The 13,918-nt window shown below is 35.0% G+C and overlaps 1 protein-coding gene across 1 annotated transcript in view; it reads left to right on the top strand.

The window, feature by feature from the left end:
* The window catches only part of PPA2 (inorganic pyrophosphatase 2), a 66,519-nt gene that overhangs the window by 37,460 nt on the left and 15,141 nt on the right, over positions 1–13,918 (top strand). The window contains exons 7-9 of the mRNA XM_064583911.1: positions 135–262; positions 2,876–2,961; positions 10,496–10,565. Coding sequence (XP_064439981.1) covers positions 135–262; positions 2,876–2,961; positions 10,496–10,565 — 284 coding nt within the window. The remainder of the gene's footprint in view (positions 1–134; positions 263–2,875; positions 2,962–10,495; positions 10,566–13,918) is intronic.

The raw sequence follows: 13,918 nt of genomic DNA, 5'->3' as shown, positions 1-13,918 counted from the left end.
ATACGCAAACAATGAATCCTGGAACACTACCTCAAAAACTAATGATGTAATGTATGGTGATTAACATAACATAATAAAAAAAAAAGAATGAATTTCAGTTTTTAACAAAAAGTATTTTGTTACTTCACTTGCAGATATCGATGATGTTAAGAAATACAAACCAGGTTACTTGGAAGCTACGCTTAATTGGTTTAGATTTTATAAGGTGCCAGAAGGAAAACCAGAAAACCAGTTTGCTTTTAATGGAGAATTCAAGAACAAGGTGAAGATGATAATCTTTATTTTATTTATTTATTTTTTTTTAAAGATTTTATTTATTTATTTGACAGAGAGAGAGAGAGTGAGAGCAGGAACACAAGCAGGGGGAGTGGGAGAATGAGAAGCAGGCTTCCTGCCGAGCAGGGAGCCCGATGTGGGACTCGATCCCAGGACCCTGGGATCATGACCTGAGCCGAAGGCAGACGCTTAACGACTGAGCCACCCAGGCGCCCGATAATCTTTATTTTAAAACGTACCTTGTGATACTTGTACGATACTTCTTTTAGTGTGGGGGGTTTCTTATGTGAATATTTGTATATAACATGGTAACAAAAGTGCTTTATACTGACTTTAATGACATTATTTTATCATACATATTTAAAAGGATTTTTTTTCAGGAGATCTAAGTGAATTAAAAAGTTTGATACATATATATATTCATCTCTTTATCTATTGACATCTCCCTCATCTCAGAAAATGAAGGATTTCCATGATCAGTCTAACTCTGCAAATTGTGTATGAAGAAGAAGCTTCCGTTTCCTATTCTGGAGAGGAAAAAGTTACTTACTTTACTTAATGTAAATCCAGAGGGGCTTCCCCCTTAAAAGTTCATTCTACCATGACTGACTTAAGCTGCTTAACAAATAAGAAAACACTTGAATTATCTTATTGTCATAGGATTTTTCTAATAGAATACCACAGAGTTACCATGAAGTGTCTGTAATATGACAAAAATGGAGAAAATGGGCCAAAGACATCAAGTCTAAGTCATGGAATATTTTTTTAAAGTTAATACCACTATATAAATTACACATTATACACCAACACTTAAGTGGGTACTAATAAGTAAAGTATGTTTTATAAGTAAAATAAGCCATGTTAATGGAAACTTTAAAATTATAATGTCTTGCTATATAAGAATTTATTGCTTGACCTAGTATTTTTGAAAAGGCACATTGAAAGAATCCTTAAGATCTTGAGGGCTTTGTCTAAGATTTATTAAATGTAGATATAAAACTATTATTTTCAAATAGATACTCTTACTTAAAGTATTGAAATTTATAAGATAAATTATTTTTTTTCTTTTTCCTGTAAAAAATGTTATATTTTATATTTTATGTTTGAACTTTTGTGGCACCTTATTTCCTGAGGGTAAGATTGCTAAATCATGAATTTATAGAGTGAGGTGGTTTGGGGGTGGTTGTTTTTTTGTTTTGTTTCGTTTTCTTTTGCTTGATTTTGATAAACATTAATTTTTTTCTGAATGAAGACTAGATCATTGGTAGAACCTGGTTTCGAAACATAATCGTCTTATGCATTGCTTTTTACCACTTCTGTTTAAAACACAGTGCCTAACTCAGGAAAATTAAGTTTTATCTCTTCACCATGTTTGAAAAGATGACTCCTGTGCTATCTAGATTTTTCCTGCTGACCCCTTTAAGCAAGTGGAAAAGTGATTCTAAATATTCATAATTATCTGAATGATTTGGTTAAAAATCTTTCCTTATATTATCCGAACAATAAATTGGCTTTCTTGTCCCATTTCTTTCTTTTTTTTTTTTTTTCTGTTCAGACATCTTGGCTCTTTCCATAGTTTGGCTGTTGTGGTTTTTGTCCCATTTCTTAAGTGGAACTCCCCAACACCACTTCATTGAACCATACTCGGGCAACAATAGAGCTGAGAGAACTTTCTTTTTTTCAGAAGTGAATTTCTCATTACATCTTGGTTCCCAAGATTCTTTATTTTCTTCATTTCTTACCATATGTGTTTAGTTGTCATTGAAGGAGAAAGGAGGTAGTATGAATTGGTTAATATATAAGGACTCTCCTTAAGGAAAACTAACAACATTTCGGGGGGGGCGGGGAATCAAAAGAATTTGCTGCTTTGGAATAACAAAGCAGGTGTTCCTTTAGATATGTATCTAGCAAGAGGCATGTATTGTTGATTTTGCATTTTGGGACACAGTATGAATTTATACTAAGAAAAAATTTGAGAATGTGTAAGAGGTTTACTTAGACAGTGGGTATTCTAGAATGATTATACAATTAGACTGCAGTTTTGATGATGATGAAATTAATAGGTATAAGCGTACTTACAGGCAAGGGACTAGACTAAGCACTTTGCATACAACTTACTTATCCTTTCAACAGCTGGATAATTTTAAATCAGGTGTTGGCAACTTTTTCTGTAAAGTACCAAAGAGTAAATATTTTAGACTTTGTAGGCCGTATGGTCTCTGTCACAACTACTCACCTCTGCCATTGTAGTGCTAAAGCAGTCATAGGCCATGCACAAATGAATGGGCATGACTATGTTCAGTAAAACATTATCTACAGAAACTGGTGGTGAGCTAGATTTGGCCTGTTGGCCCTAGTTTGCCAACCCCAAATTACATTATCTCCATTACCTTCTACTTAAAGATGAAGAAGTTAAGACTTAGTGAGATTAAGTAACTTGCTCAAAAGTCACACAGCTGATAAAAACGGATGCCAGAATTTATACTCAGGTTTGCCTAACTCCAGAGCTCATATTATTAAAAATAAACTGTCATAGTGAGAATAGTTCCATGCAAGTATAATGATGTGATCTTTATGTCTGTTTTTGGTTTGGAACTAGGCTTTTGCTCTTGAAGTTATTAAATCTACTCATGAATGTTGGAAAACATTGCTTATGAAGAAGTGTGATGGAGGGGCTATAAATTGGTAAGAATTTGTCTTTCTGTGTAATGTTATTTTATTATTAATGGTACTAAACAGCCATATTATGCTAGTCACGTCTGATTTTTTTTTTTTTAAGAGTTGCAATTTTTTTTTTTTTTTTTTAATTTAAAAAGTGCTTATGGAAAGCAATACCAAGTGCTGGACACTGTGAAACTAGGAATTGACATGGTCCCTTTTCCCAAGGGATTTATAGTTTAGTGGGGGATACTGTTGAGTAAACAGGCATTTTAATTATAATACATTGTAATATGTGCAAAGATGGGGTAAAAAAAATAAGTGATTTTTCAGTATGCAAGTGGTTATTTTGTTTATGTGTAACTAGCACATCATTTCTTTTTTTTTTAAAGATTTTATTTATTTATTCATGAGAGACAGAGAGAGAGAGGCAGAGGGAGAAGCAGGCTCCCAAGGAGCAGAGAGCCCGATGTGGGACTCGATCCCAGGACCCTGGGATCATGACCTGAGCCGAAGGCAGACGCTTAACCATCTGAGCCACCCAGGCGCCCCACTAGCACATCATTTCTTGATGAGGTAGTAATAAGCCTTTTTTCCAACATGATCTGGATCACTAGCTGATTGATGAAAGGGAATCAAATGGTAGTGACATACATAACTCAAACATTGTATTCCTATTTTTTAAATTTTTTAAAAAATATTTTATTTATTTATTTGACAGAGACACAGCGAAAAAGGGAACACAAGCAGGAGGGGTGGGAGAGGGAGAATCAGGCTTCCCGCTGAGCAGGGAGCCCGATGTGGGGCTCCATCCCAGGACCCTGGGATCATGACCTGAGCCGAAGGCAGATGCTCAACTGACTGAGCCACCCAGGCACCCCTGTATTCCTATTTTAAAACATTTAAATATACGTTTATTTACTCCTCTTTGGATATAGTGCTAAGACCTTTTCTATATAGGTTCTAAATAAATTATATATATTCTAACATAATATAGAATAGAAAACCAAGATAAGATTCTCTAATCCTTAAACCGCTTACAGTTAAAAACTCATATAGATTTTTAGGTTCTTTTTTCTAAACCTTTTTTACAGTTTTCTTTGACACCAAGTTATTATAGTGAGTCACCTTTATTGAGGCTTTTTAGCCTTAGTAGTTTTAGAGCCTACTTATAGAACCTATTCTCTTTCCACACTCCCTTCTTTGATGAGCATAATTACTGCTTAAATTATGAAATAGTAACAAGGGCAACTCACATAAACAGGTTTAGAAACAAAAACAGTGGGCTCTGATAAGCCTGACTGTAGGAAGCAAACACAGATTCTATAGCGTACTACCCAACTTCATTGTCCCCTTCTCTGAATCAGGAGAAATTGGGAAGCTATTCACTCTCCAACAAATACTGATTTGAGGGTCTTCTGCTGGGGACTGTGCTGGTATTAGGATTATTGCTGTGACTACAATAAATAGAGTCTCTGCCCTTTGGGAGCATGAAGTCTGGGAATCAAGAAAGACATTAAAGAAATCACTAGAATAGGGGTGTGTGGATGGCTCAGTCGGATAAGCAACTCTTGATTTCAGCTGAGGTCGTGATCTCAGGGTTATGAGATCAAGCCCCATGTCAGGCTCTGCGCTGAGCATGGAGCCTGCTTGAGATTCTCTCCCTCTCCCTCCGCCCTCCTCCGCCCCCGTTCACATGCTCTCTCTCTTAAAAAAAAGAAAAAGAAATGATTAGCGTAATCAGGCAGAGTAAGTAATTAGTCTAAAGAAATATTTTATCCATGTCATCGAGAGGGTCATCTTGCCTACAACACAAATGCTTGCTTGGGCATTATACCTTCAGATTCTGTTCTCTTGTAAGTTCAAGTAATACTGTCAGTTCGTTGATCTTCTCCTTTCCTCTTACCTCGTATGCAGACCACTCTTTTTTTCATCATAGTCTTAAAATTTAGGTGGTTGTTTCTAATTTAAATAATACAGTTTATTAACAAAACTGGGTATAACTGAATGCCTTCTAGTCCTGACTATCCTAGTAATTAGTAGACCTAGGTATTCTTTATGATATTCTAAGATAGTCTAAGTGAGATATTCATGTGGTGGGCTCCTCTAAAAAGAAGGGGTCTCTTGGTGTCCAAAGAGGTATTTGCTTGCTGTTTGCTTTCGTCTTCTTCCTTATGGTACTTTCTGAAAAGCTTTTGCAGTCCTTGAAGGGTTTATGTTTTCCAGGTTCCTCAGCTACACAGCTAGAGACTATTGCTTTGGTTAGTTTTTCTATCGCTTGATGTCATTCCTTCCATGCTGAGTCTAATTATCTTTACTCTGAGGGTAACTTTATTTGTACTCTCTGGAGTCATTTTTCTGTAGCCTCCTAGGTAATGATAAGGATTATGTTAACAGTAAGAATTGCGATTTATTGAACTTTGTACTATCTTTGAAGTGTTTAATATGTGTTATCTAATTAATACTCACAAGAATCCTGTAAGATACGTATCATTGTCTCCATTTTACACATGAGAAAATTGAGACCACATAGAGATTAGGTGATCTGTCTAAGGTCACACCGAGTGGTAGAGCCAGGATTTAAGCCAGATTCCAAACTTATTCTCTTACCAGCTATATTCTACCTCTATCTTTTTAAAGAAATACAACTAAATAATTTTTTTAGCTTAAAAATTTTCAGGACATAAGTTTCTGGGCATAAATTTTATGCATCTAGATACTTTAAAGTCAGAATCTTCAGGTTTTAATTCGTTTTGTCCATTTTCTTATTTTTATCACTACTTGATTTGTAAAAATATATTCATAGTAGTAAAGTTTTTATTTCCTTTGTCTTATTAAATTGCTTCTTTCTCTTAATTCCTTAAAATATACACTGTTACTGATTAGCAACCTCCCCCCTTCCTTTTTAGCCTGTTTTCCCTACTCAGTTGAGTTTAGGTCCACATTTCTTTTTTCTTTTTTCACAGCATTTCTCTCAAATCACGTATAGTGTGTTGTAATTACCTAGGAAAACTTGGAAAATTCAAGTGCATTGTCTTCTTCTTTAAACCTAGTGAATTAGGATCTCTGAGGAGTAGGGTCTAAGCATCTGTATGTTTTAAAGCTTCCTATATAGGTGCTTCTGATAAGCCTCTCTGCTTTAAGAACTGTAAAGTCCCAACTTCTAATAGAAGAGCAAACAAGTCTTCTAGGATTTGGCCCCTGCTACCTGTCTGCCCTCATTTTCCATCACTTCTTGCCTCTACTTCAGTTCCAACAACTTAGAAACACTTGTCACCCCACAAACACCATGCTCTGATTAACTTCCAGGGCATTCATGCTGTTTCCTCTGCCATGATTGTCTTCTCATTTCTTGAACTCGATAACTTACTCCTCTTTTTGAGACTTAGTTTTGACTTCGCATTCTCTAGGAAGCTTTCCCCCAGACTAGCCTCGTGCTAGCTGGCATGCCAGGACACTGCGTTTCTTGCTCCCTGTGAACTTCTGTCATTGCATTTACCAGTTACTAACTGCTTGGTTTATGAATTTGTCTCCTCTTCTGGAACATAAGCTCCTCCAAAGCAGATGAATAAAGCTACCTTATTCATCTTTATATTCCTTATGCCTGACATGTAGTAGCCACCCAGTAAATACCCGTTGGAGTAAATTGTTGACTAATATTTTAAAACCAACAGGTGTTTGTTGTTTCTCAAATCTAGTGCAACTCTTCTGCTTCCAGGATCCCTGCATGTATTAAATTCTGTAATTGATACTTTGAGTAGTCTCTTTATGTTGTTATTTTTATTCTTTTTTGCCATTGCTTAGTATTTACTCTGAAAGCTGCATATTCTTTTAACAGAGAGAATTTGATTATTTCTATTCTTCCCTAAGGTAACTTTCCACTATGTTGTAGGAAAAATAGAGTTTTTGCCATTTGAGTTTTACTGTCCAGCTCCTTTTGGTCTTTCTTCCACCATGGCTTATTTATCTACCTTATTTTTAAGAAATCAGAAATGTACTTTTCATTTTGCCAGGTTATTTTATTTCACTAACCATTATTTATTCAGACCCATCTGTTTTCCAAACGTTTCAAGTTTTGATGGATTCCCAGATGCACTTCTAGAGCATCTGAGTTTTTTAATTTAATTTTTAATTCAGTTTTAATTCAGTTTTACTTTATTTAATTCAGTTACTTGTCATTTACTCGTAAGTTGTTTTATATTGCAACTGTTTTCATGTTTAATGTACTCTATATAGTACTGTCAGAATTATCTTTGACAAATATAAATGTGATTATCATTTTTGCTTAAAAATGTCTTGTGGCTCCCTTTGATCTTGGAATATAATCCAGCTCTTCTATATGTTAAACTACTTTTCCAGCCTCATGTTCTGTCCCCTCCTATCTCATTGTCTTTCCTCCGTGAATGCCTGCTCATTCTTCAAGAAGCAGTTCTGCAACGAATTTTTATTTCTTTTGGGCAGGATTACCTGTACTCTCGGATGATTGCTGTATACTCCTCTGTGTAGAACTTGGAGTGTTTTATTATTTTTTTATGCTTTAAATTGAGTTTGTATCTGAGCACCTAGTGACAGGACCTGACACATAGTAGTTTACACATGCTTACTGAATAACTGTATATATTACATATATACAAATATGTCTTCCAAATTGTGTAGGTCTTAAAATTGTTTCTTTTTACCTTTCTCGTGGAAGGTGTACTTGATCTATGTATGGAGAATTCCAGTTCTTTTAGCTTTCTAAAGGTTTACTTTAATGTTATTTTTCTTCTGTAAACTCTGGAGGCTATGGTCCAAAATCATTGTCATTCTTATCTCCTTAAATTTTTTCTCTCCTTTTTTCTTGACTACTTTGCTTTAGAATGAAAAGCCTTGGCAAATCTATATCCTGGACACTGTCTTTGAGGATTCTCATGACTTTGATTTGAGATTGTCTTGAAGAAAATAATTTTCTCTTTACTAAAACGTTCCATATTGTTCGCCTTGTAAATTTCATCTTGTATGTGTCTATTATTTGCAGGTAATTTTTTATTTCTATATCTTTTTATTTAGTCAGTTATTTTGCATCTATTATGTATCTATTAATACACCTTTTTATTATTTTTAAATGCAGTTTGGTTTGTCATCCACAACATTTTTGGTATTGCTGATCATCTAATGGCATGTCTGCTTATTTTGGTCAGCAAGATTGTGTATAGGCTATATAATGTTTGTAACTTTAGAACAAAATATTTAGTATCTTATTATAAAAAGGAAAGCAGCACATTCTCCTTAGTCCTTATTTTAAATCTCATTTATAATAGACACCTTCACCTTAGTCATCCTTCCTTTAAATGATTACACTGCTTCTCCTCTTGCAGTCCATAGTCATAGTTTAAGACTAAAAAGAACCCTAAATATTATAACCTGCACAGGGGCTCCATCATTCAATAATGTATCCCCAGCGTCTAGACATGTCCCTAACATTTAGTATAAGAATAATTTTTTGAATCAATAAATATGAATCAGTATTAACCAATTTTACGTAAAGGCAAATTTAGAGAAAATAAAAATGTTTCCTGAGAACATGCCTTCAAACATTTAAAGTACATTAAATCCTGAGGGAAATATATTACAACCCAGATTGTATAGTTTATTTAACTAAAAGGATGTCGATAAGGAAGTTGGCACTGTTTTTTAGCTAACAAAGTGCTAATAGAAGAACCGATTGGAGAAAAAGTAAACAAGAGGCTTTGTGACCTCTCATCTTTATATTGGTGTGTCTTGCAAGAATTTCTTAAGTCTATTTGTATACACCTTACATTTCATTCTTGAAACAGCCATTACTAATAATTTGTCCAAGGTGAAAACGGCAGAGCCTCTTGGCTTCCCTCAGTTCCACTGGTTACTTGTTGAGATATTTTACTGGAGATACTTGAAAAGTTACTCAGAATTTTAAAAATTTACATTGTTGGCTTTAATATTGACTCTTTTCTCCCATATCTGTTGATGGTTTGCTTTGTCGTAAGGGGCAGAGGGTTATTTTAGAAATGGGTTATCAGATTTAACATAAAATACCAGATACCCAGTTAAATCTAAATTTCAGAGCAATATGTCTTTTTAACATAAATGTCTCATGCAATATTTGAGACATACTTATACTAAAAAATAGTTTGATCTTATTTGAAATACAAATTTAATTGGGTATTCTGTATTTTATCTGGCAGCCCTATTTAGAGAAGACTCCCCTTGTTCTCTTACCATCATTTTCCCAGAATTTCCAAGGTATGTTTTACTTTGGTTTAGTTATAATGTTAAAAACATTGTATATGGCATATTTAGCATACACCATGCTTTCCTTAGAGGACTAGCACTTAAGACTTCGCAGTGTCTAATTTTTTGCCTTGTTCTTTTAAAATTTAGTTTTGACATTCTTTAGGGAAATATCTGACTCATAAGGCCTTACCTTTTTCAGTTTTTAGCCTACTTAAATATGGACTGTGGAAGAGAGAATACAAAATAGTATTAAAGATAATGCCAACTTGCATCAAATATTATTCATGCCAAGAATGAAAATAAATCCCACATTGTGAGTCTGGATAGAAAGCAGAACAGCCACTTAACTGTAATTGCTATTACCCAATGTCTGATTACAGACAGATATAATTACAAAGATAAATAATTAACTAGACAGATCTTTTTATCAATATATCCCAAAATATTTCACAAAAGCCATTATGAAAATGCATTTAATAATATATATCTCTTAAGTCTACTTGGAGGGCAAGTATGTGTGTGTGTGTATGTGGGTTTCATCTTCTTTAGGGATCTGCTAATTACTTTTTCCTTTGGCTTTAACTCCTCTACTGCCTCTTTCTGTATCCATTTTAATCTGATTTCTTTGATGAAATTTTTAAAAATCTTTCTTAATATGTTTGGGAGGAATGATGCCTCTGCTTTCATCCAGGAAGTAGGAAATACACAATGGGTGACATGCTTGTGGAGACAGCCTGTCATTCCCCATTGTGTGGGAAGGCTTTGACCATAGAAGGGGCTCCTGCCTACGCCTTCCTGACCTTCCCTCCTGTAAGAAAACCGAGTTTGCATATTCATGTGCTTTCCTCTCACCACTCTTGGTTTGCCTAGCCTTCCACACCTGTCTGAGAAAGAGCTACCATAGCATCTTTCCCTGGCCAGCTACAGTGCTCATCACATCACTTAGATGAAAATTCTTCCTTAGAGTCATCATTCTGTGGGTCAGGTTTGGTTTTTCTTTTCCTCACTAAAGGCTAAGTGTAGTTGTGGTGTACAGTCTTTTATATACCAGGAGATTATTTAGATTTGTATACTATTATTTAAATTTAAAAAAAATTCTAGAATGTGCAGTGCTGTGGAGCACTATATTTATAACTTTGCCTGAAAGAATGTACAAATATCTCAGTTTATATTCATTCAGGTCTTTTTCACTGGATGGAAATAAATTACTGGAATTCTACATTCAACGTGGAGTATTTGGAGTTGGTTTCCTTTTTTGGTAATTGCTTCTTTTTTATCCCAATTAATAATACTGTCTTTTCCTCTCCAGCACAAACGTGCAGGTATGTGACAGCCCTTTCCATTGCACTCAAGAGGAAGCAAGATCAATAGTTGAACTGGTAAGGGGCAAATATTCAAAGCATCCTTTAATCTTACAAATGTCACAGGGAAATCTAGCAGAAATTCTGAAAAATCTAGCAATGAAATGTATCAAGTCTTTTGGGAAGCATAGTTAAAAAATAACATTAGAATCTATTTTTTTTTAATCTGGAAAATTGAAAATCTTTTCGTTGAATTTTTAAATTCTGTTTTCTAAAGTACATTAACGACATTGGGGCACCTAGGTGGCTCAGTTGGTTTAAGTGTCCAACTGTTGCCTTCAGCTCAGGTCATGATCTCCTGGTCATGGCTCTGTGCTCAGCAGGGAGTCTGTTTGAGGATTCTCTCTCTCCCTCCGCCCCTCCCCCCCCACTCATGTTCTCTCTCTCTCTCTCTCTCTCAAAAACAATTTAAAAAATACCCTTAAGGTATATTAACCACTTAACTAATTTCATATGAAGCTACTTTTGTTAAAATCACCAATTTATTGTTTATATGCATTTACTCTCCTTGTACTGTCCTGTTCCCATGAGTGACCCACCATCCATTGTCAAAATTATGTTTGGCTGCTGGTGCATGTGCATTTTAGCTCAAGAAAAATGGAAGAAGACTATTTCTCCTTTTTTTCCCCATTTATAGGCTGTCTTGCAAGCTTTCCTTCTAGCTAAGATGATAGATATCCTTGGATTTTTACATATCTTAGTGATAAGGCTGTCTAGAGGCAATTGAATTTATTAGGAAATTAATGCTTGATTTGGAGACCACTAAATAAGAAAATTCATATTCAGATAATCAGGTAATGTTGCTATATAAAGTGTGTTCAGGATTGGTCATAGCCTAGAAATCCCATTTATAAATTAAGCTTTTTCTTTTTAATCTTAAACTAATTATGAAATTGAAACTAGTGAATTTAGATCTTTACTTCAGGAACAGTGAAAATGTTTACTCACTGTGGCTGCTTTGAATTTTTTTCCCCACTAATTCGTCAGCTGTTGAATTAGTACCTGCTGTGTGTGGTAAGATTCTAGGTACTGGGCATGCAGTATTAAAGAAAAGACAAGAAAAACCTCTGCCCTTATGTAGCTAACATTCTAGTTGGGAAAATGGATAAATAAATACAAGGAAAATAGGGCACCTGGGTGGCTCAGTCGTTAGGCGTCTGCCTTCGGCTCAGGTCATGATCCCAGGGTCCTGGGATCGAGTCCCACATTCGGGCTTCCCGCTCTGCGGGAAGTCTGCTTCTCCCTCTCCCACTCCTCCTGCTTGTGTTCCTGCTCTCGCTATGTCTCTCTCTGTTAAATAAATAAAATCTTTAAAAAAAAAAAAGAAATCAAGGAAAATATATACAGCTGACCCTGAACAATGCAGAGGGTTAGGGGTGCTGACCCCCCTGCATAGTCGAAAATCCATGTATAACTTTTGACTCCCCCAAAACTTAACTACTACTGATAACATAGTTAGTTAACACATGCTTTGTACGTTATATGAATTATATATTGTGTTATTACAATAAAGTAAACTAGAGAAAAGAAAATGTTACTAAGAAAATCATAAGGAAAATAAATACATTTGGTATTGTACTGTATTTATTGAAAAAAATCCACTTATAAGTGGACTTGCACAGTTCAAACCCCTATTGTTCAAGGATCAACTGTAGTGTGTCTGAACGTAATAAATGCCTTTATGAAAAATGGGCAGGGCAGAGGGGATGAAGTGCCAGGAGTGGGATTAGAGTTGTAGTTACTAAAAAGGGAGTCAGGGGCAGCCTCACTAGGAGAAGACTGACATGAGTCAAGATTTGTAGAAGGTAAGAGTATTAGCCAAGTGAAGGAAAAGCATCCCAGGCCACAGTCCCAAAGGCCATGAGACAAGAGGATGCCTGACATGTTCAAGAAATAGCCAAGGAAACACAGTGACTGGTGGAGTAGAGAGAGTCTAGGGGAGACAGGAGGAGGTGAGATCAGAAATGTTTGGATCTGAGGGGTGGAAGCGGTGGCAAATTATTATGAAAGACCCTGTAAAATAGTCTGTAAAGACTGTCTTAAGAAATTTGTTTCTTATTCTGAATGAGATACGGAACCACGAGCTAGTTTTAAGCAGAGGAGTAATTGACTTAGATTTTGACAAGATTACTCTGGCTGCAGTGATGAAAACAGATTATAGGGAGGTAGGGAAGATCAGGGAAGCCATTATTCGTAATGCAGGGTACAATATCAGTTTATTTTCCCCAAGTTTTCAGTTTTGTATATATGTAGGTTATATTCTGAACTTAGTTCTCATCCATATTTATTATTCTTTAAGGAGAAAAAGGAAAACAAAAAACTGTTTATCTTTGCCCAAGTAGTCTTTCGCTAATCTCAGATTAAGACTATTCCATTTTAGTTTGGGATTTATAAATAATAGGTATAATAGATTCTTGTCTTAAAATTAGCTACAGGATTAAAGTTTCTGTCTTATATCCTGTTTTTTATTTGTCTCCTATCATACTAGTAGGAAAATAATCCTCTTGGAAAAAAGAATAATTGGAGGACATGGATGTGATTTAGATAGTTAGATCTGAGGTAAGATTAGAATTCAAAACATTAATATCCAGCTTTAATTACTTGGTGTGGTAACTTTGTTGTGGTTCATAATCATGAAGAAAGTGCTAAACTGATTATTCAGAAAATCCAGATGCAGAGAAATCAGTCCTTCTTCACTACTTCTAATGGAGCATATCATATATGGGATTTCACCATTTAAAATGTGTAAGTTGAAGAATTGCTCTATTTGCAGCATCTAGTGATTCAGGAACCCAGATTAGATAATACTTTCTTGTGAAAATTTTAGTAACTTAAAATAACGAAGTTCTTTGTAGTCAGAGTATTTTGACTTGGCATTTCATCTCTTCAGAACTACACTGAGATGTTTGAATCAAAATTATTCAGGTATATATTCCCAGATCTCTCTGTTTTGCTATATACTGAGCATTGCATTAATGTCAAAGTACTATTAGTTTTTGTTTGCCCTTTGGTTGCTCAAAATAACTTAAGACATTGAAGTTATCCATCAAATTTGTTCACATTCTGACCACATCAATCCTGGGATTATGTAGAATCAAATTATAACCCCAGAGTTTATTAGTAGGCTTTATTAGAGTGAGTGAATGCATTCTAACAAGTTTAATCAACAAGATCTATATTGATAGAATACTCAGGATGAGTTGATTAGGTGAGATTTTAGGATAAATTAACTGCTTTGGCAAATGGATACTTTTAAAATACAAAAAGAAAAGACATGGATTAAACTTTTGAGTGATGAATAGAACTGTTACAGGAAGCATATACTTGTGAATATGTATTGATGAAAGCACAATTAAGTGTAAATAGCATTG

The sequence above is a fragment of the Mirounga angustirostris genome, unplaced genomic scaffold, assembly GCF_029215605.1.
Source record: "Mirounga angustirostris isolate CCGP_5_RB_7025 unplaced genomic scaffold, mMirAng1.0.hap1 SCAF_136, whole genome shotgun sequence".
Taxonomy (NCBI): Eukaryota; Metazoa; Chordata; class Mammalia; order Carnivora; family Phocidae; genus Mirounga; species Mirounga angustirostris.
The sequence above is the reverse complement of the archived record's forward strand: the minus strand, read 5'-3'. Positions and strand labels throughout refer to the sequence as shown.